General features: G+C 38.2%; 1 protein-coding gene across 1 annotated transcript in view; it reads left to right on the top strand.

Annotated features, from left to right (window-relative positions):
- The window catches only part of skap1 (src kinase associated phosphoprotein 1), a 51,146-nt gene that overhangs the window by 5,684 nt on the left and 21,064 nt on the right, over positions 1–24,398 (top strand). The window contains exons 5-8 of the mRNA XM_028477173.1: positions 19,667–19,747; positions 19,826–20,034; positions 21,122–21,185; positions 22,572–22,688. Of these exons, the coding sequence (XP_028332974.1) occupies positions 19,667–19,747; positions 19,826–20,034; positions 21,122–21,185; positions 22,572–22,688 (471 nt within the window). The remainder of the gene's footprint in view (positions 1–19,666; positions 19,748–19,825; positions 20,035–21,121; positions 21,186–22,571; positions 22,689–24,398) is intronic.

Here is a 24,398-nt window from a genome sequence, read left to right as displayed (position 1 = left end):
GCTTCTTAATTTATGCCATTTTCTGGATTATAGGATTTAAATCAGTATCTTATCAAGTCATTTGAGTTTGGAGTTCTTTTTATAGACTGTAATATATATTTACCTTTAGTACAGGGTGGTGAATGGTCCACATTTTTCTGCTAGACAAACAAACTGAAGAAAGGATGTTGGTCACAGTAAAGAGACCAGATTAAAGTCTATAAAAGCTTGGTAAGGGCTTTTCTTTGTGCTCTGCTCTTTTTATTTTTGCTGTAAGTTGGACAAAGTGCAGCGAGAGGAAACTTTAACCTTTTAAATTCTCAAATGAGATCTTCTTTAATCTGTAAATGTGTACATTTATCAGACGGAGAAAGGGTTTTGTAGCCTCGGCCGCTCAGTTTGAATCCCTACACGCATGCTTCGCTTTGACAATGGCTACATAGAAGTCACACGAAAAATATCTAAACACGTTCATTAGACAATGGATTCATTTTAACGCTGCCTTCACAAAGATCAACATAAAAATGATAAGAATATATATTCATTAATAAAAAACCACATGGAAAATAAATTTTTATACATTGTGATGATATTAATGTATCTGTAAAAACCTTTTTTTGGCCAATCATGAGTGTTTTTTTATTTAAACTGTTAAAAATCCAGTTTATTTTAAAACTTTTTCATCACTGCGACTTTAGGAAATAGAAGATAATAGTTAGTACACATGATTTTTCTTATAATAACAGGAGGAAGTGAGTTTCTTTTGTTCAATCCCAATAGGTTTTTAATGTAAAGGTATTTACTCATCGTAATTTTCCACACACACACACACACACACACACACACACACACACACACACACATTGTGGGTCTGTGTTTGAAGCCTGTGTCCAATCGATTGGAGAAAAAAGAAGAAAAATTGAATTTAAGGAAGGTTTCACCCTTTTTCTCCCGTCTGCTTCTTCTACAAAGCTGCCCCTGCAGTGTTTTCTCCGTCATCGCTTCACAGCAAACACCCCAGTGAGCGCAGCGCTCCAATCAAAGGGAGAAAAACGGGCCCTGTGGACCCTGTGAACTGGACCGAACAACAGCATGAAGTGTGTGCCTTAAATAGTGCAACAGCAAAGGGACGACCAGACGTAACTTTAAATAGATACATGAAATAAAAGGTAAAATAAGAGATTTTATAAATATATAATCCAAAATGAAATTCTTTAAAGGAATCCAGTAATCTAAATAAATAATTATTCATATTTGATTTGTGTCATTTTCTGTGCAGATATATAACAATTAGATGTTGTGTTGCAGAGAATTAAAGATAGTCAGTGTATCAATGAAAAATAAATTAAATTAAAATAAATCTAACATCGATCGTTATCTTGATGAAGACACAAAAACAATACGGAGCTAGGCTATCTTTGTGATGAACTAACTCATGTGTCAAACTCAAGGCCCGGGGGCCAAATCCAGCCCTTTAAAACATCCAAATCGGCCCACAGGGGAAAGTAAAAAGGAGAAAACATAAATCATTGTGTAAATGACCAAATCATTTAGTTGTGGATATCTCAGTAGGGTTGCAAAGGGGTGTAAAATATAATCTGGCAAATTTCCACAGGAACTTAAGCTCAGGAATTTTGGCAATATTAAGAAAATAGAAACTTTTCTGGGGAATTATTTATTGAAATTAACCAGAAATTGGGAATCATTTTAAATTACTGTATAATATCCAAACATACTATAAATATAGGCACCCATGCAAAATTATACTTTAAAAACAAACATAACATTTCAACAGGTTTATTTGGAAGTAGAACTTTACAATTATTCAAGTGGAGTTTCATTGAATTTATCACAAGTTCAGTGAAACTCTACAATATTTGCAGTGGTTCATAGTTTTCCCATGTTTGTAGAACACCATGGAAGTCATTTTCACTCTCAAACAGTTGAAAGAAACCACATTTTTCCAAAATCTTGCTCAATCCTCACATTATCTGACAATAATTTTCCCAAAATAAATAAATATAGTCACTGCCTGTCACCTATTGGTTGAATATTGTTGGTGCATTATATACTACATACTTTATTTCATTTATACATGGAAATACAAAGTAGCACTAATGTTGAAATGGTTCAATTCCCAACCTCTGTGGCCCACTTGAGATTTGGTCCTTGTACTAAAATGAGTTTGACACCCCTACCTAGCTAACTTGTCAAACCTTTTGACTTTGAGTATTTTCAAATCTTGAAAATCTGAATTTTCAGCTGTTTTAACTCGACCCTGTTGTGTATCTTCATATGAACACGTGTGTTTAAAATCAGGAACGTTTTGACAACATTTTAAGGTGATTCTGACGTCTACTGGATTGTTATTTTTGTTCCAGAACACGGCTCAAACGTCCCCGTGCTTTATTTGTGGAAAATGAAATGTTAGTGTTTTTTTGCGGTGCTGCTTCCTGCTCTGCTTCGTGTTCACAGTGGGACTCGAGCCACCCACGACCTCCTGAACCAATTACCTGACGCACTGGGATAACCAATTTGACATCGTGCCTTGGCGTCGCCTGTTTCTCATTAGGAGAACGGGGGAACCGCTGCACGGGAACGAAGTTATTACACGGCGCATGCAAATAGAATATTAAATGTGAGTCTGTCGTTGTTCGGTGCCAGCAGACGGATTGATGCTTCATTTGAGGGTTAATCAGTGATGTTTATAGCACCAACTGGCTGTTGTTTGTGTTGGAAGTTTCAGGAAACAATAAAGACACATTTTGACAGTCGCACATTTATAATTTAGCTTTGACCCAACGGGCAGTTTATTATCATTGTACGTATTAGAATACATTGGTTGGGAGGGTTTTTACAGCAGAGTTCTTTAAAGCAATGGTTCTCAACCTTTTCAAGCCGTGACCCCCAAAATAAAGGCCCCAGAGCCCGGGGACCCCCACTGTAGCTGAAGGTGGTTGAACACAGACATGAACATTGAAGAACAGTCATGTGGAGACAGGGCCATCTATAAGGGGGAATAAAGGGGAGAGATTTTTGGAACCCATCCATAAAGTCAGCAAAATGATGGTCCATTGTTCTATGAATCTGTGATAACCACATTTATTTATTCATCTGAGTAATATCCACTGTTATCCAGGAAGTTTATTATTATTTGGGCCATAGTATATAGTAATCATAAAGATGGAAATCCTTGTTTTAATCAGAAATAAAATGGTTTAAAAGTGACCAAAAATGGTGTTAAAGGTGGTGAAATGGGATTGTAAAAACCACAGAAATTGGTTAAAATTTGCAAATTAGAGTGGACAGAAAAGTGGTAATAATGGTTCAAGGTGTCAATATTGGCTTTAAAGTAGCAGACATTGGGGGAGGGATGGTTTGGGGAATGTATTTTAAAAAGTAGCAACAATTCGTTTAAACTGGTAAATAATGAGCATGACAAATCGTGAATGTGGTTAAATCGACAAAAATAAGCATAAAATATGATAAAATAATGGGTAAACAAACGTGACATTAGGTGGAAAAGTGGTGGAAAAGGGTTTATTAGTGCTGAAAATGTCTTGAAAGTGGAAAAAAATGTGCAGAAAAGGCATTGAATTGTGATGGAGAAGTGTCAGACATGGGAGTAATCTAGCAAAAATGTTTTTTGCAAAAGTGTTTTTTTTTGCGACCCCAAGGTTGAGAACCCCTGGTCTGAATTACCAAATATTTCAGTTGTAGATCACTTACAGTACATCAGATATATATAACATATGTTTAACAAGTTAAAGTTAGTTTTTTTATTATCATGTTTTTTTTTTTAACTGACTTATATTTGACTCAGGGAAAGTAGTTGTTTAAGATGTTTTCTTCATTTAAAAAAAATTAATATTCTAAATTTTCAAAAATGTCTTTTAATCAGTAATTTTCTTCTCTTTTTTTTAAAATGAATTAGTAGACATTTTAGGCGACCCCACATCGGGTGTCGACCCGGAGGTTAAAAAACCCTGAGTTAAGTCTTCCTTAATTTTTAACGTTAAAAAATAACATTAAACAGAACTACTTTCATGCAATCAGTAGCTAATGTTGGGGACATGATGTTACATGAACCAATCAGAGTTAATCTCTGTGTTGGACTAGATGAACCAATAGTAGACGACTTTAATTAGAGGTCATTTTACTGTACTACATCCACTGAAAATAATTCTGATGCTGAAAATTAAATTCCTTTACAAGACTCGGAGTAAGACACTCCTACACACACTCTTCACACATGGAATCAAACAGGAAAAGAAAAGATCTGATACTCACAACATCAGCAGTTCTGCTGCCCCCCACTGGAGAGACAGCAGAACTGCACCAAGCATAGAGTGAAGGAAGCTCCATTACATCAATAGCTCTGATACACACACACACACACACACACACACACACACAGACTCACATTAATTTTGAAAGTTTATTTACAATATATTAAAAAATAAAACGAATAAGAAAAATAAAGGTGGTGTAAACTAATCAGTAAGAATAGAAAATAATTAATTGTGACCAAATAAATAAATGTAATGACGAAGTTCATTTCTCATCAGAAAAAGAAGTTCAAACGTATCATTTCATCAGTAATTATTCACATATTACAAAAGTCCTTAACTTTTTAATAACAGTTATCCCTGCGTATCATTTTCTATATTACTGTACAGTATATATTACAATACGTACCATAAATCATTATTGTTGTTGACTGTAATCCTAAAAGCTGCTACACAACACATCCAGCCTTAATGGTGGGAAAACTGTGGTAAATGAAGCAAGTTTTAGTTTAATTTGACACTTTAATTAAAACTATAATGAGCTAAAGAGGCGAAAGCAATGCTAGCATGCTAGCTCCATCTTAGTGCTGGTGTTAAACACACTCGTGTGTAAATAATCTCTGCATTTCTGCCACTTCTCCATCACATTTCATTACCTTTTCTGCACATTTTTTTTCCACTTTCAAGACATTTTTAGCACTTATAAACCCTTTTCTACCACTTTTCCACCTAATGTCACATATGTTGACCCATTATAATAATAAAACACTCAAAGCGCTTTACAGACTAAAGGCATTATTCTTTCACTCCACACTTAGTGGTGGTAAGCTCTTGTTTTAGCCACAGCTGCCCTGGGGCAGATTGACGGAAGCCAGGCTGCCATAGTGCGCCATCGTCCCCTCCGACCACCACCAACGCTCACTCACACACTACATTCATACTAGGCGATGTGGGTGAAGTGCCCTGCCCAAGGACACAATGACAGATACCACTGGAGCGACTGTCCCCCACTGTGGCACCTGGAATTCTCAGTGGTTTCCCATCCAACTACTAACCAGGCCCAGACCTGCTCAGCTTCCGAAATCTAACGATTGGGCAATGACAGGCTGGTATGGCCACATGTTATTGTCACTTTTAACCTCTTCATTATATTTCATGATTATTTTTGCCAATTTAACCACATTCACCATTTGTCATGGCCGTTATTTGCCAGTTTAAACTAATTGTTTCAGTATTGATACTTTGAACCCTTTTTACCACTTTTTCTGTCCGTTTTTGCCCACTCTAATTTGCAACTTTTAACCAAATTCTGTGGTTTTGAAAATCCCATTTAACCACTTTTTCCACCATTTTTAGTCACTTTTAACCCATTTTATTTCTGATTAAAACAAGGATTTCCATCTTTAAAATGACTACATACTATGGCCCAAATAATAATAAACTTCCTGGATATCAGTGGATATCAATCAATCAATCAATGTTTATTTATAAAAATCGCTTTTCATACATAGAGATGCAGCTCAAAGTGCTTTTACGTAGTTTACAATAAATCCACCCCGTACAAACCCCGCCCACCACACACAGACACACAAGTTAAAATAAGGACAATGGCTCATGGCTGGGTACAGAGGATCTAGGTAAGGAGCCGTCTGCACCAGGTGCAGGACACAGACTGTGGACACTGGCGCTGATACAGAGCCCCCAGTCCAGCAAAATAGTGAAAGCTATTCACCATCACTGAGGGCCCACGAAAGAGATAGCATCACTGCATCATGGCCCATCACAGCCCCTTGCGCAGAGGGCTCCCTCCAAGGAAACACTGGGATAGTAATCCTAAACAACATAAATATAAGAATCCTAAAACTATAAAAACAACAAAAAATAACAATCCTAAAACTATAAAAACAACATAAACAATAACAATCCTAAAACTATAAAAACAACAAAAAATAACAATTCTAAAACTATGAAAACAACATAAACGATAACAATCCTTAAACTATAAAAACTGAATAGACGATAACAATCCTAAAACTATAAAACTGGGGTAAAACTGGAAGAACACCTCATCGTGAGTGCGTGTCCTGACTTTTGGGATTAGTAAAAGGCCAGAACCGGAGGACCTCAGTGCCCAGGAAGGTTCATTGGGTAAAAGTAGTTCTGAAAGATAAGAAGGCCCAAGACCATTAAGACACTTAAAAACCAGTAAGAGAACCTTAAATCCTGAAACACACGGGGAGCCAATGCAGTGATTTTAAAATGGGTATAATGTGTTCCCGCCTCCTGGTTTTTGTCAGGACACGTGCTGCTGAATTTTATAATAATTGTAGACTTCAATACTCTTTTTGGGAAGACCAGAAAGCAGGGCATTAAAGTAGTCAATTTGACTAGTGATAAAAGCATGCATTAGCATCTCCGTGTTGGACTGAGAGTGAATGGGACAGACTTTGGTGATGTTCTTAAAATGATAAGTTATATTTTTGATGTGAGAGATAAAATTGAGCTCAGAGTCTAAAATAACTCCCAGGTTTTTAACTTGTTCAGAGGGAATCAAAGATGCTTTTAGAAGTTTAGGTAAATGTTTTTCTGGGCCCCGGGACCGAGAATTAAATCTTCAGTTTTGTCCTTATTGAGCTGGAGAGAGTTTTCTGCCATCCATGATTTGATATCTAAGACACAGTTAAAACGAGCATCCATTGGACTGGTGTCATCAGGTGACATGGAGATATACAGCTGTGTATCATCAGCATAAGTGTGGAAGTTCACTCCGTGCCTCCTGATGACACCACCAAGAGGGAGCATATATAGATTAAATAAAACAGGGCCTAAAATTGATCCCTGATGTTATTCAGATGAATAAATAAATGTGGTTATCACAGATTCATAGAACAATGGACCATCATTTTGCTGACTTCATGGATGGGCTCCAAAAAGCTCTCCCCTTTATTCCTCCTTATAGATGAACCTGTCTCCACATGACTGTTCTTCAATGTCTGTGTTCAACCACCTTTAGCTACAGTGGGGGTCCCCGGTCTCTGGAACCTTTATTTTGGGGGTCCTGGTCTGAACAGGTTGAGAACCACTGCATTAGTGAGCACGTCTGTGAACTGTCTGTCCACTCTGTGAACTTTTCACCCATGACCTCTGACCTTCCTGTGAACCGTCTGCTCTCTAAAGTCCAAATATAATCATCCGTCACAAACTTTCTTTCTTCCTTCCCTCGTTGGTCCGTTCCTCACCGTGTTCGTCCGCATATGGATTTAGTGACATTTAGATGGCGGGCGCTCACTGGCGAGGAAGCGAGGGAAATGCTAATGAGCTGCACTCTTCCTCTCAGTTTGCAGAAACACACACACCCACACACACACGAGAGGGCTGCGTCGCCATCAGGGTTCAAAAGTTCATCCCGTTCCCCCTGGAGCTACTGTGCTGCTGCAGATGCTGATAGTCTTTTCTCTCTCTCTCTCTCTCTCTGGCTGTTTACACGATTAATCTCGTACACTCGCTCTCACACACTCACTCACGCCGCCTGGCAAGAAGAGAGCAGCTTGAAGGGGGGATTTGGACGTATTTAACCGACGGGCATCCATCACTCTCCTCCTCTGCTTCTTCACCCCCACCCAAAAGCCAAAAGCCAGAGCTGGAGTGTGCGCGTGTTCATGGTGCGCGCCCGCTTTGCTCTGACGCAGCTCTCCCCTCATTTGCTTTGTTTTATTGTCTCGCTGCATATAATTACATCCCCTTTTTTCTGCTTTGCCTCTGGTGCCGTAGAAAGTGAGGGAAAGAGAGAGAAAGCAGGGCAAAGGAGGTAAATGTGCAGCAGTCCATCTGCAAACAGGCACATGGGCAGAATGCAAAGTGGGACGGCGGCTCCTAATCTCCCCCCGAGCTGTCAGTGTCACAGACAAATAGCAAAACTATCAGATGCGGCGGGTTCACCCAGAGGTTAGCCTTTCCCAGGTACCTCCTGCACACACACACACACACACGCGCGCACGCACACATACACTCTCTCCCCGCCCGCTCGCTGCCTCGCAAATGAGAATTTGATTTTGCCCTCCACCGGAATCCATTCGTGGAGATGAATGAAGTTTCAATGGCGAGCCCAGGTGGCCTCGCTGATTTCTTAGGGAAATAAATGGAGATGGTAGAGATGTGTGGGCCTGTGCACAGACAGTGATACGCTGCATCGCACCTCGGGAAACCAGCGCCGCACCGTGCTTAATTGTTGCTGTAACGCCATTCTGAGAGGCCCTTAACGTGTCCTTGTAGAGTTATTTCAGGATGCTCTGAGATCTTTACTTCGCTGTGAGAAGATCACTTAAATAGCTAAAATAAACCAGTTTGATGCACATTTTATTTTGAAAAATCCTAAAGAATCAAAGTTTAAAAGTTGAGTAACAATAAGGGTTGGGGTCAATCACAATTTTAATCGCGTAATTGATAAATAATTACAATTATTGTGTAATTGTAGTTTAAAAAAATGATTTCTGTTGTAATTGTAAGTGAGTTCAGATAATTAACTTTGTAATTGTAACTGGCATGAAAATTCTATAAAAACTGCCAATTTAATTAAATGCAAACCTGTGGAACCATGTTACAGTTCTATGTCTCACACATACGTAGTTAATAATTATTAAAATATGTCAGTTCTCTTCAGGATCATTTTACCAACAAGGTAACCAAGAGATGAGAATCTAATTAGATGATAGATTTTTAGTGTATTTTACAGTTGATTTAAGACATGGGTCAAACTGACCCATTAGCATTAGAGATGCGAACAGAAAGCTAACACAAGAGGAAGGTTATGTTTCAGTAATTGTGATTGAACTCTAGTAATTGAGAAAGTAATTTTAATTGACTTTCAGCCGAAAAATAATTGTCATTTTGGTTGTTATTTGAAAAAATTATCATTATTGAACATGAATAATTGAAAATGTAATTGTAATTAAAACGTGTAATTCCATTTTATAATGTCTGTGTCAAATGATTCAAGATCGAGTCTAGATTTTATTTTGAAAGAGTTTTAAGGAAACAGGCGTTTTAGAAGTTGACGTGTGTGTGTGCGTGTGTGTGCTTGTGTGTGTGTGTGTGTCTGCCTGAGGGCTCTTCGTTTTCTATCTATCGTCAAACTTTCCAATTTTCTCAAATCTTATTTTTGTCTTAGAGGAATTAGTTCTGAAGCTTTGACGAAACAAACAGTTTTATTTTATTTTTTTAAATGCTCCTGGATTATTAACTCTAAACCATTAATTTCCTGCGGCGCTGATTACAATGAAAGTGAGTGAATTGTCTGGCTGAACATAATTTAATTGTTTTTTCACTTCAGGCTGTTTTGCGTTATTTATTTATTCCTTTCGGAGCTGCAGAAACAGTGAAAACGTTCACGAGCATCATTTAAAGAATGACAGTCAGCGAAACTTGCGATTAATGTTCTCTCTCTTGTACTTGCAGTTTTATGGTGTATTTAATGCTCTCATGTATTTATTCTCTCAGATTTGTTATGAGTTAATGTTGTCACGTTTAGATTTACTGTCTCTCTCCTGATGAATGAAACACAACTTGGTTTTGTGTTACTCTTTAAAAATTTTACGCTTTATTTTCATTACAAATTTAAAGAAATGACACAAAGAAAAAGTTGTCCAGTTCATTTATGACTCAGTTAACTGGTTCAGTGAAGCTATCTTTGTAATCGACTGTAAGCTGCAATAAAGCCTCAATAATTGATTTGTGAGAATAAAATCCAAATGGTAATTATTCCTGCGCTCCTTCTGACAGACTGTAATTATTATTTAACGCTCTTTGGAAAGTTGAAAACAGTGTGAAGTGGATCTCTAACGTGATTGATGATCATCGGCTCAAGTTGAACATGTTTGAGTCTTAAAACGACTTTGTGAAGTGAAACCTGTTCACCAACGTGAAATATCACCTCTTCTTCCTCACACCGGGACAGACTTTTGGTTTGATTTATGGACGAAGTCACAGAATAAAAGCCTGATGTGTAGCTGGAGCAACTGGGGACAGGAGTTTGATTTGTGCAGAGGACAGAGATGATGTTTGAGGCGTTTAAGAGGAAACATGCGAAGCTGCAATAACGGTCCATTCAGAGGGCAAACGTGTTGATTCTTCCCTGAGCGTTTCTCCCTCCAGGCTCCGTCCACCACTGCGTTATGTCTCGTTTTTATGGCCCATACGCGGCTCCTCCGTGGGGTCCAAACCCTCCATTGTTGGTATTTATATTCTTTCTTCCTCGTCTCTGTCATTGAAACAGCTGAAAACCATCCCCAGCGATTAGAGGATCATTGTATCTGCAGTTAAGCATTTGAATAGTGGTAGTAAATCTAGGAAAGGGAAAGTCGGGGTCGGTGATGGCTGCCCAGGGGGAAGCCTGTGTCACACACTAAATTTAGCCCCTTAGTGTCTGTGTGCAATGCCTTAAAATCACTTTTAGTGAAGAAAACGTGGAGGAAAATTAGAAATCTTCAACCTTTTTATTTCCTCCATTAGTGGAATTTATGAGCACAGAAACACAACAGCAGGAATAAAGATGGAGCAACACAACAGCATCTTTGTGATGAGGAAATGAGCAGTAAACACATTTAAAAAAGGATCTGATCATATTTAAATATATTAAAACAGGTCAGTCCTACTGTAGGGATATTATTAAATAACGCAACATAAATAAAGAATGAAACAAGGCAACATGGTAATAACTATTTTAGTTCCCTGATTTAGGTGACAGATATAAAACACCTTTACTATTTTTTCATTTTCTAAAGGAATAAACTAGTTGAAGAAATGTATACAAACCTACTGTATATACAGTATTTAGTCCCATAAGATCCTTTTTAATCTTTTTATGAGGGAAAATTAAATAAACAGCGTTTGTGTTAACTTTATCATTAAAGAAGATTAATTAAACATTAAATAGAAAAATAAACAAAAGATAGGAAAGGATGAGTCGGAATAAGGTAATTAAAAATTACATAAATTAATATTCCTTTGCGCTTTAAAGCAAAAATCTGAATGTAATTTAATCTCACTTAAGCATATTGATTAGAACTACGAGTTCAGTATATTGTTTTTAAAATAATGTCACCAATTTACAGAAAGAAATTCAAAATAATCAAGTTTTACAACAAATATAAAAATATCCAGAATAAAACACTAAAATAATTTTTTGTTACAATTCATATGATGATATAATATTAATTTTAAATTTAGGGAAAAATGCTATGAAAATAAGAATATTTAGGAAAATAAATCCAATGCTGGGTTAGGATTAGTTCTGTTTAAGTTTGATACTCAAAAGTTCCTAATTTACTTATGTAAACAACATAAGTAATATTTAACTTAGAAATTAACTGTGTCACATTAAGATAAATTAGATAAATAGATGTGAATAAAAAAGGACGAATAAAATATATTTTATTAATAATACTGGTAATAATAATAATACAACTGTGTTTCCTACCTTTTTGTTCATTTAATTAATTAATTAATTAATTTAGTTGTAGTTGTATTTACTTTTCTCATCTTAAAATGATACATTTAATGAATAATTAAGGAATAACATAAACAGAGTGAGTTGGAACCTTTACAGTTGTACCTTGTAGTTTTCTAAAGTTTTTAAAGTAGTTTTAATTGATGGATTGTTGAATGTGAAACCTATCTATTATATTTTAAATGACCTGTGCATAAATGGTGTGCTCCATTAAAGGTTATTAGACGCTGATGCAGGCCTGCTGCAGCCTGACGTCTAATGCACGCCTTCAAACACATGCATTAGGAGCTTCTAAACATGGTTTATGTATCGCTGACTGCAGTCCTAATCAGATCAGGAGAGGAGGAGACGAGGTGCCCTTAACCTCCGAGCCGCTCCGTCTCTCTCCTCCCCGCTGACGCCCGCCGCCACGCAAAGGCCTTCCACCGTAATGAGGAAAAATGCTTCAATTTAGCCAGGCCAGCGCGCAGATGGAGGGACAGGCGGGTGAAGGTGCAGCCGGAGAGTCCTTTTTCCTCATCAGGGACTCGGGGAGGAGAGGACTGCGGCCCCCTCAGGGCCGGAGCCTCAGTGTGCCTTCTGTTTCACCTCATCAGCACGGTTCACTCCGAGGTCACTGTAGAAAAAACTAGTCCATCTACTCCATGGAAGTGAGGGAACAATTACACTCAATGTGTTGGTGTAGATTTCAGTGTTCACCTGCAGACCAGCACTAAAAACCTCCTGATGTTCCCGACACAGTCACAGGAAGAAAAGCTGAGAATAAAAAAGCTTTGACCCAACGGGCAGTTTATTATCAGTGTACGTATGAAAATACATTTATTGGAAGGGTTTTTACAGCAGAGTTTCTTAAAGCAGTGGTTCTCAACCTTTTCAGACCGTGACCCCCAAAATAAAGATCCCAGAGACCGGGGACCCCCACTGTACCTGTAGGTGGTTGAACACAGACATTAACATTGAAGAACAGTCATGTGGAGACACGGCCATCTATAAATAAAGGGGAGATCTTTTTGCAGCCCATTCATAATGTCAGCAAAATGATGATCCATTGTTATATGAATCTGTGATAACCACATTTATTTATTTACCTGAGTAAAATCCACTGTTATCCAGGAAGTTATTATACTATTATTTGGGTCATAGTATATAGTCATCTTTAAGATGGAAATCCTTGTTTTAATCACAAAAAAAAGGACAGAAAAAGGGTTAAAAGTGTCAATATTGGAATAATTGGTTTAAACTGGCAAATAATGGGCATGACAAATGGTGAATTGGTTAAATTGGTAAAAAAAAATCATGAAATATGGTGAAAAGAGGTTAAAAGTGACAATAATGGGTCACCATATGTGACGTTTGGTGGAAAAGTGGTGGAAAGGGTTTATACTGTAAGTGCTGAAAATGTTTGGAAGTGGAAAAATTGTGCAGAAAAAGCTTTGAAATGTGATGAAGTGTCAGAAATGGGAGTAATGTAGCAAAAATGCATTAAAAGGAGCAAAAATTTGGGAAGAAAAAGTGATCAAAATAGGTAAATATGGCAAGTTTGGTGTAGTTGGGTAAAAAATAAGCAAAAATGGGCTCATATTGTTAAAAAATATTTTTAGGTTCTTGAAGGCATCTGGCGACCCCCTCTCAGTGTCTTACGACCGCAAATGGGGTCCTGACCACAAGGTTGAGAACCGCTGCACAATAAGAAAGTAGTTTTAAATGTATAAATATGGTTTGTTCACTGGACGTGAAAATATTTGACTTTTCTGAAAGATCAAAGAAAAGCCTTCACATTTGCTGAAGTGTTTTTTTTTTATTTTCTTAACAATTTTAATCTTAATAGAGGGCGACTTTTTCTCAAAGTGCTGAGAACTGTGGACATGTTTAGCAACTTATGTGTTTAAACAGCAACATCAATAGTATAAAGAATAAAGAGTTTAACACTTAAATGTCTTAAAAGATGCAGAAATGTAAATAATCTAACTTCTGACCTCCAAATATATTTTGTTCTGCAGAAATCTCATTAAAACACTTTCATAGGATTTATTTCATTTCTTAAGGCCTCATTTATAACCCTCATTGGAAACCATTTTAAATACACTTTTAAATATAGAGGAAAATAATGATGAACCTTGAACTTTTAGAATTATTGTTTTAGAATTATTGTTTTGACATTTTAACAAAGGTCTGATGATTTCATGCTGATCTAATGTTGTTATTTTTGTTGGTGAAGCTGTATTTAACTCTGTGTGATCGTAAACTCATTTGTCTCAATTAGATGTGGAAAGTTGAAACTACAGACAATGATTATTATTAATATTATTATGTATTTGTTTAAGCTTTACAACAGTAGAATGTGCTGACTGTGCTTCATATCTGAGAATCTCCTTATCATTGTTAATGTTTCATTCTTTTATCAATATTATCAGGTAATAATTTGTGGTCCAATTGACCTGATCCACATCAATAACTTCAATCATCCAAACAAAGATAATAAAAGCTGACTGTGCATGTTTTGGTTTTGAGCAGCTAACGAGCTTTGAATCACACAGGCAGAAGATGCTTATTGATCCACTTCTTAATACCGTATCAAACACCAGCTCCATAAAAAGTTAAAGAGGAGTTTCCAGTTTGTGCTTCAGAGTCGATGCCAAAAAATAGTGAATATTTTGTTTTTGTCTCTCTGACGTCCAACAGTGAGTGTGAGTGTTTGTGGTTTGGTTCCCACGGGGGAACAGCCTGTTGGTCTCATGGGTCCTGATGATCATGATGGCCTCCGATAGCAGGTCATACACGTGCACCTCTCTTGTTGGATGCACAGGCAAGCCTCTGTGGCTCTGTCACACTGTAGAAACACATGTACTCCCTCTGTTCACCCATGGAAAGATTACACTACATGTGACTCTATAACGACACGTAAAGATATGGAGAAAAAACAGAATAAAAATAATATCAGGCTATACTCAGCCTTAAGAGAGGGTGAGGAGCTCAGAGTAGAGCCACTGCTCATCTAGGTGAGGTGGTTCACCTGGTCAGGACACAATGGAGAGACTACACTTCTGGCCTGGCATGGGAATGTCTTTAGATAACCCAGAGCAGCTTTTGGAAGTGACTGAGGAGAAGGTTGTCTGGTCGTTCCTCCTCACCGGAAGTTTATTCCATTTAAATTCAATTACCCTTCTCCAAACCTCTTTAAAATTCTTTGGAGTTACAAAAAAACAGTTTAGTTAGTGCTGGAATTTTTTAAATAAAGTGTCAATTTAAATGACCTGTAATAACATTTAAAGATGGAATAAAACCAGATGATTTATTTTGCCTTTTTTATTATTTTTTTTATTTTCATTTTTCCTGTCCTGTTGTATTTGTATGTTTATTGCATCGTATTGTCAGGGCATGAGTGTAAAACTCCTTCTCTTCCTTGTTTTGTGTGCACGTGCGTGTGTGTGTGTGTGTAGACGAGCACTTCCTGCTGCGACTGTCCCTCCTCTCGTTTTCATAGCATCTCTGCGCTCTAATGTACGGTATCCGTCCTCCCACCTCCTCCCTGGCTTTGATTCACTCTCCGTCCTGCCTTTGATTGACTTTCAGCTTCACTAAAGTGGCTTTTAATGAGAGAATGCATTAACTCCCTCTGGTCATGCTCACATAAATCAGCCTTTTCTTGCGGGATCAACCGCTGAGCTCATAACACCACGCTGGGAGAGTGTGAATAACCAAATAAGAGATGGGCGAGCGCGGCAGCTCAGATGCATTGTTGTGTTTCCCTCCGAGTTTAACACGAGTTCACGGCGGATGGAGAGCTGCTGGGAACATGCCTCGGTCGGGATCAATTAAACACAAATCCTGGCTCGATCCCCATCGATCGTCCGACTCAGATCTTCATCTGACGACCACGTAGAGCAACAACTCCTCACCTTGATTTAGGAAAGACGGGATGCGGCTGCAGCCTGGCATCTATCTGCCTCGGTTTTGCTAATTGCACTTAGCTAAATAGGTTATGCTGAAATATCAATAAATTGTCATCAAATTAATGTCAATACCAAAGCTGTGGATGGCGCTAATTAAAACACAAAAGTGATGAAAATGAAGTCACGGCATTGCCCTGAATAATTGATAACCCAATTTATGATTTTTATGAAGGAGTGCCGTCTGTCTGCACTTTGATGAGCCTCTAATTAGATGCATTAACACGTCTCTCTGTAGCTGTGCTCAAACTCAAACACCTCTGATGCTTTCACAGGCGTTTCTAACACGCTGAATGGCATGTTTTCAAATAACATTACCTCTCTTAAGATCGCATTGGTCCCAAAGAAGGTTTTAGTGGGTAATTTTCATTAAAGCAGGCATTGTTAGCACCATTTAAGCTTCGTTAGCGCACAGAGGAGCACAACCTCCACACGCCATTTTGGCTCTGCTGTTTCCTCTGCTGTTCAAATATTAATAATTACTGAATGTTCATTTTAAACCAATAAGAAAAGGATAAAGTTACACATCAACAAATTCTGACTTTTAAAACCAATTCTACAAATGCTTGGACCAAAGTGAGAAAAGGATTTTCAGTTTATATTTTATGTTAAGTTTGTTCTTGTTTAGTCTTTTTTTTTATTACTACCAATACATCAACAGATTTTTTTTAACATTTGAACAGAAAAAGCATAATGTAAGCATGCAATAAATTACAATTTTATTATTTTCTTCTTTTTATTCCATCCACATGTTTAGGTTAGCTTAGCGCAGAGTGACTAGTCCCACAATTTTCTTTTAGCTTAGCACATAGTGACCAGTCCAACAGGTTTTTTTTTTTTTTTTAGCTTAGCACTTACTGAATAGTTTCACATATTTTTGTTAGCTTAGCACATAGCAACTAGTTCTACATTTTTGGTTTAGCGTAGCACATAGCGACTAGTCCCATATGTTCTTGTTAGCTTAGCGCATAGCGACTAGTTAAACATGCAGGATAGGAGCTCTCCAGGGTTAAAAGTATTTTTCATTGTAAATATTTGATGCTTTTACTCTACAGAGCAATGACTCAGCAGCTTTACTTTAGTTTGTCTGCTTGTTACTCCATCATTTCTGCCATGGTTTCACTGCTCTGAAGCTCCTGGTGTTATTTTGAGTTAGTTTGGCCATTGGTAGTGGTTTAAAACATGCTTGTTGAGCTAAGGTCAGGATCAAAGTGTTAGGGTGCGTCAAATTGTTAGTTTGGATTAAAGTGTTGGCGTGTATGAATGTGGGATGTTTATTGACTGAAGCAGATCAGAGCGATCCCGTGTTGATGTTGCACCTCTTCATCCATTAGCTGGACTCGACCTTTGAGATGGATGAAGAGTGAGGGATGCAGACGGATGAAGAGCAAGGGATGCAGACGGATGAGGGGACTGGTAGTCAGCTGCAGCAGGGAAGCGAGTCGTGGGGGAAATGGACGGTGTGGCGGTGGATAAATGAGGTGCAGGGACGTAATAACTGCAGCGTGTTATGATGTAGCGGAGCTCCAGTATTTATGGCGTGCGTCCACAAAGGCAGGCGCTAACGTGTTAGCGTGTTAGTGTTGTGAGGTGTCGACGGCTCTGCTCTGCAGCGACCTGCTCATCAGTCACTATGCTGCTCGCTGCTTTGTGGGTAAAGCTAAATGTGTGGAGTTATCCAAGCACCAACAACAACATCCACCTCCAATCAGATGAAAGTGTCCACACATGGAACACTCCATTACTGGACCTAAGGAGGTTATTCATTTTTACACTATTATATTATCTGTACTTCCTGTTTGTAAGAGAGCCAGAGAGCTTTATGTGATGCTTCAAGAACACATGGAAGAAGGAAATGAGCAGGAAACGGACGCACACGGGGAAACGGACGTTAATCACATAAAGACTGGATATTAGTGCACGATTTGCTTTGGTGTCACGTTGCACTTTACAGTTCAACAGAACAACATGTATTCATAAATTATTGGACAGCATCGGTAACAAATGTTTCCCCCAAAAAATTCATTAATCCAATGTGTTTCAACCTCGGGGTCGTGACCCCATGTGGGGCCGCCTGGAATGTGTTAATTACTAATGATTACTAGTGCTGGGACTTTATGATGTTTATTGCAATTGATTAATTACAGAAAAATAGTGCAGTTAATTGTTTTTTGCACTCTAAACAGCGCATAACCTTTCTTTTTTTTTTTGTCTGCACATGCTGTCGGGGGTCTACGCTACAAGAAGTGCGATCTTTTTAAGACAGCAATGCATGTTTTGTTATTGCAATTAAATAAATGAATCTTTCTTATTTCACCAGTTCCCAGTATACCCATAATATTGATGCACAGATCTTTTTTTTGTCATTTGTTTATTGTTTAATGAATAGTTGTTGTTTTGTGTGTTTTTGGAGTTGTTTTGCATAGTTTTCTGTCATTCTGTATAGTTTTCTTGCTTGGTGTGTTAAGAGTTATTTTGTGTGTTTCAAAGTCATTTTTGTAATTGTTTTGTGTTTTTCTTATTAACTCATTTGTAGTCATCCTGCTTTCTGTAATTTTGTATGTTTTTTGGAGTCATTTTGTGGGTTTTTTAAGTTGTTGTTTTAGGTATTTCTTTTTGTCATTTTGTGGGTTTTTTGGCGTATTCTTGCTCATTAACTTGGATGGCAGCACAAAATTAGACCAAGGGCCGACAGTTGCCTATTTCAAAAACAAATTCTAGAAAAAGCTATTTGGAGGTTGCCAGAAATGTGTGATATAAAAATAGGGTTGCTATCTATAAAATGTCGGAAACCACTGGTTTAAGTGTTATTCTATTGCTTTCTCATCACCTGAAAAAAACCCCAAAAGAAACCCTGATATCGAGTGTGGCGATTTGTACTTTTTATTTTTATACTTAAGTACATATTTGAAGTTGTAAATATTTTGAACACCAATGTTTGTTTTTTTTTTTTTTGCTGCAGTGAAGTGTTTCTGTTGGTGATTTATTTCTGAATGAGGTGGAGGATATTTAGCATGTTAGCGTTGGTATTAGCGATGTTAGCGTTTAAGGCCCATTTGTGTGATGAGACGTTAGCTTCTCTGTTCAGTGTTTCTCAGTGAAAAGCCTCTCCTCCTGACTGATGGACTCACAGGAAGTCGGGCTTTGTTTCTGACACATGGAAACGACAGGTACTCCTCTTGAAACTTATGGCGGGAGATTCCCTGGCGGGGTCGACTGGAGGTCAAGTTCCTCCCTGTGGAAGCGAGTTAAAAAATGGGAGTGGTAATTGGATTTTTTTGCCAGCACTAATTCAACAGGAACAGCTGGTGGAGAGCGATCTCTGGAGGGTTGGCTCACGGCTCGGCGCCTCGGTTCAGAGTTAGACTCAGTGTGCTAATGCTAAGTGCATCATGCATTACTGAGCTCCTCTGATTCACTTACACTGCTCAGCTTTGATTTTAGCAGTTAAATACAATGTGAGCGCTGCAGTTGTATTGATCTCCTTTATTCTCTGTTTGCTTGTTTGTGCTGAATATTAACTCTTGGATGCATATTTTATTTTATTCACATCATATACTGTGATTTAGTAATATCTAAGGTCGTGTTTGGAAACAACCTCGCAGATTGTTTTTCACTGCATGACATTTCATAAAATGTTCATCAGGCAAGGTTTACATGAATATTATGATGGAAATAAAAATAGAAATACTTATAAATCTTATACAGGTCTATAATAGCTCTAAATTAGGGCAGAAAATGTATTTAAATACATTTAAAGAGTATGTTTTAATTTGTTTTCAAATGTGAATAGATTTAGCGTAATTTTAAAGATTTTTTTAAAAACAGCAGTCATGGCCAGACAGTGGTACCACATGATATTTGGACACTTTGAATAACAGAATGAATTACAGAAGTATAGTAACATTTACATGATGATGAGTCATCCGTTTGCGTTTTGACAGATTTTGCTGACGTGGCCCCGGTGGCTCCTCAGGATCTGAGTAATGTTTTCAAGAAAGGCTTCCTGGAGAAGAAACGCAAAGGTAGGTCATCCTCACACACACACACACACATATTGTGCAGCTGGTGTTTGACGAGATGACTTCATGCTCGTTCCTCAGACCACAGCTTCTTTGCCTCAGAGTGGCAGAAGAGATGGTGCATCCTGAGCGGCTCCATCTTCTACTACTTTGGGAGTGAGAAAGACAAACAGCAGAAGGGTTGCTTTCACATTTATGAGTACAGCGTGGAGCTCGTGTCCAGCCTGAGGAAAGACTCCAAGAAAAACTGCTGCTTCCAGTTCTCTGCTCCAGGACGACGGCCTTACCAGGTTTGACCCTCACAGTGAGGACTGTAGAACATCATCCTGATCAGTGTAGAAAGATTAGGAACGTTTAGAAGCATCAACATCACTATCTAGTTATTTAAAACGGGTTCTCAACCTCGGGATCAGTACCCCATTTAAGGTCGCCAGACACTGGGAGGGGGTTGCTTAATGCCTTCTGGAGACTAAGAATATTTTCTGAACATTTTGAGCCCATTTTTGCTTATTTTTACCCTTTTTCTGCAACTAAACCAAATCTGCCATATTTTAACCTATTTTTATCACTTTTTCTTGCCACATTTTTGCTCCTTTTGATGCATTATCGCTACATTACTCCCGTTTCTGACACTACTCCATCAAATTTCCATCACTTTTCCACATAATATCACATATGTTGACCCATTATTGTCACTTTGAACCTCTTTTCACCATATTTCATGATTATTTTTGCCAATTTAACCACATTCACTATTTGTCATGCCCATTATTTGCCACTTTAAATTAATTTTTTCAATATTGACACTTTGAACCCCTTTTACCATGTTTTCTGTCCACTTTTACCCACTCTAATTTGCAACTCTTAACCAATTTCTGTGGTTTTTAAATCCCATTTCACCACCTTTTCCACCATTGTTGGTCACTTTTAACTCATTTTATTTCCGATTAAAACAAAGATTTTAATCTGTAAGATGATTATATACTATGGCCTAAATAATAATAAACTTCCTGGATAACAGTGGATATTAATCAGAAGAATAAATAAATGTGGTTATCACAGATTCATAGAACAATGGACCATCATTTTGTTGACTTTATGGATGGACATGACTGTTCTTCAATGTTCATGTCACCAGTGAGCATGAGGCTTATACTTCATCTTCAATTGCAAATATTAAACAATACTGAACCAGTTTCATTGATAAACCAGTGTTTCTAACTGAGATCTGCTGATTGTATCATTCATGTTTCATTTCATTTGAACGTGAGCTAAACAAACACTGCTGACAAAGTCTACGTTTAAGACTTAAATTTTATTTTTTTTTTTAAATGCTTCTAAGCTTGATGATGATGATGATGGTGTTCTTCGCTGCAGTTCACTGCCAGCAGTCCTCAGGAGGCTCGAGATTGGATGGACCAAATCAATTTTGTCCTCAGAGGTAAGTCTCTTTTTATTCTTTCTAAGGTCGACTTAATTTTATTCATCCCTGTCTGCAGCGGTTCATCTTTTCTTCACATACTTTTGACAGTGATTCTCAATTGGTGGGTTGGGACCTGTACTGGGTGGGTTGCAGACAGCTGGTCAACAATAAATAACTACTTGATGGCATATGTTGGACTTGTCTTTTATTTTGAAAGAAACTTTTCCTTTGACAGGCATGCCGTGAAATGCATGTTGCATAGGAAAATATATAGATTTATGTTTTAAAAAAGATTACATATGTGTTTTCAACACACACGTAAAACTAAATTTGGTTGGTTGAATTAAAAAAAAAAGTAGGTCGCGATTTAATAATCGTGGCAAAATGAGGGTCCCAGGGTGAGACTAGTTGAGAACTCCTGATATAGATGACGTAACGGTGTTAAAAACATACATGGATCATGAGCAAATCAGTAAGAATATATATATATATATATATATATATATATATATATATATATATATATATATATATATATATATATATATATATTTAAAAGCTGATAATCGTCTTCAAAACATAAAACAAAACAAGCAAAAATATAATATAGGAGGAGGAAAAGTGAGGAGTAAAACAACATGATATAAATAGTAGAAAGTAAGAAAAATCACTACAGTCTACTGAATATAATGAGTGGAGTATGAACGGACTATCGCAATGACAGCACACCTCACTGATGTCTGTAACCCTCACTATCGTGTTTCTGCTTTGTGATGATGATGATGATGATGCTGGGCTGATAAACGGACACAAGTTCTTCTTTTTTCTGAATCTTCTTCTGAATCTGTCGTACAAGTACAAATATCAGCGATGCAAGCGAGTCCTTAATCATCTCAGCTTCACATGAAAACCACTCGATCCGTCACCAGAGTTAGTTGGAAGCATCAGCGCGTCGTCGTGTAGCTCCGCCTACACAACTCCAGCTTACAGGAAATTGATTGTTGGGTTTCCTCCGGTCACATCGATCCATGCTGGAGGATCTGATACTGTGTGTTACAGCAGCCAGTCTCCAGCAATGACACAGCTGCTCCATCTGAGCCATGAGCGGGAAGTAACCCACACTCAGCTCTCTGTCTACTGTCCTCTTAGAACAGATAAAAACATGAGACATGGTCCCACAATAAACAAGCTGAGCAGAGTTTACAGGCCTTACCTTTACCTTTGTGATTTTATCTGTGAAAAGCGCTATATAAATAACATTTCTTGCTTACTTACCTTTAGACTGGAAATTAATATATTTACTCCATAATTTACATAGTTTCCTGGTAAATCTTGCAGTTCTCATCTTTAATCGTATAAACGAGTGTGTCACACTGCTGTCTGTTCGTCTCATTGTTGTGATAGATCTGAGCTCCAGCTCCATCCCATATGATGAGGAGGAGGAGGAGGAAGAGGAAGAGGATTACGATGACATTGAAGTCGTCTCTGCGGCTGACGAGGATATCTACGAGATGTTGCCAGGTAGAGATGGTTAACAGATACACACACACACTGCTGTGCCCGATGGCTCATTTTAAACTAACAAGCCAACGCCACACCTGCTCCTCTGCCTTTGTCCAATTAGCAATGGTTGCTAGGCAACAAATAGCCCAGCTCTCAGTTTGGGCCAGATCTGCACCATCAAACATTTGAACGTCTCATTAAGAAAGTGTGAAAAACACTGAACAGATTGTCAATAAATGAGGCTTTGTCGCCTCAATAATAATCATAATAATAAATAGATTATCCATCAATCCATTTTCAACATGTGGCGTGTGGACCCAAAAGTCAGGAAACATGAAAATGATTGTTGTCATGAGCCAAACCTCATTAATTTTGTAGCAATTTGTGAAATCTGAATATTTTTAATTAATAAGTTAACAAATGATGTAATGATGTGAGCACAGATGTGTCTTTAAACACATTTACAATTATCTTACCGTGGGGACGCGAGTTTCCGACTCGGACCTGAGTCGCACTTAAGTCGCGCGCACAGAGACTTCAGACTCGACTCGGACTTGTGTTTTGGGGCTAGTGAACAACGTTGCAGAGATCTGCCTGAGTGCTCCAAGCACGTTATGCTGGGTGCATGTGCCGCTCCAAGCGCATGCCCGAGTGCTCATACTGCTCTGTGTGCGCGCATGATTCTCTGCGGTACACCTCAACAGGTGAGCGCAATTGCACTGATGAGAAGGTCACCCTATAAACGAAGGGGAAAAGCAGTACGCTAGCTTTTGGCTGTGTATATAGTGTATATATACAGTATTTATATATGTATATATATACACACTGAAAAAAATATAAATGCAACACTTTTGTTTTTGCTTCCATTTTTCATGAGCTCAACTAAAATAATTTCTATATACACAAAAGACCTACTTCTCTCAAGTATTGTTTACAAATCTGTTTAAATCTGTGTTAGTGAGCACTTCTCCTTTGCAAGATAATCCATCCCACCTCACAGGTGTGGCATATCAAGATGCTGATTAGACAGTATGATTATTACACAGGTGTATGTGCAGTTTTGCTTTATTGGGGGAGGATGAGAAAACCAGTCAGTATCTGGTGTGACCAGCATTTGCCTCACGCAGTACAACACATCTCCTTCGCATAGAGTTGAACAGTTTGTTGATTGTGGCCTGTGGAATGTTAGTCCACTCCTCTTTAATGGTTGTGCCAAGTTGCTGGATATTGGCAGGAAATGGAACACGCTGTCGTATACGCCGATCCAGAGCATCTTAAACATGCTCAGTGGGTGATATGTCCGGTGAGTATGCTGGACATTCAAGAACTGGGATGTTTTCAGTTTCCAGGAATTGTGTACAGATCCTTGCAACATGGGGCTGTGCATTATCATGCTGCAACATGAGGTGATGGTCGTGGATGAATAGCACAACAATGGGCCTCAGGATCTCGTCACGGTATCTCTGTGCAAAATGCCATCAATAAAATGCACCTGTGTTCGTTGTCCATAACAAACGCCTGCCCATTCCATAACTCCACCGCCACCATGGGCCACTCCATCCACAATGTTGACATCAGCAAACCGCTCGCCCACACGGCACTACACACGCTGTCTGCCATTTGCCCTGAACAGTGAAAACCGAGATTAATCCGTGAAGAGAACACCTCTCCAACGTGCCAGACGCCATCGAATGTGAGCAGATACCCACTCGAATAGGTTACGACAAC

The sequence above is a fragment of the Gouania willdenowi genome, chromosome 19, assembly GCF_900634775.1.
Source record: "Gouania willdenowi chromosome 19, fGouWil2.1, whole genome shotgun sequence".
Taxonomy (NCBI): Eukaryota; Metazoa; Chordata; class Actinopteri; order Blenniiformes; family Gobiesocidae; genus Gouania; species Gouania willdenowi.
This window is presented reverse-complemented; position numbering and strand designations above follow the sequence as displayed.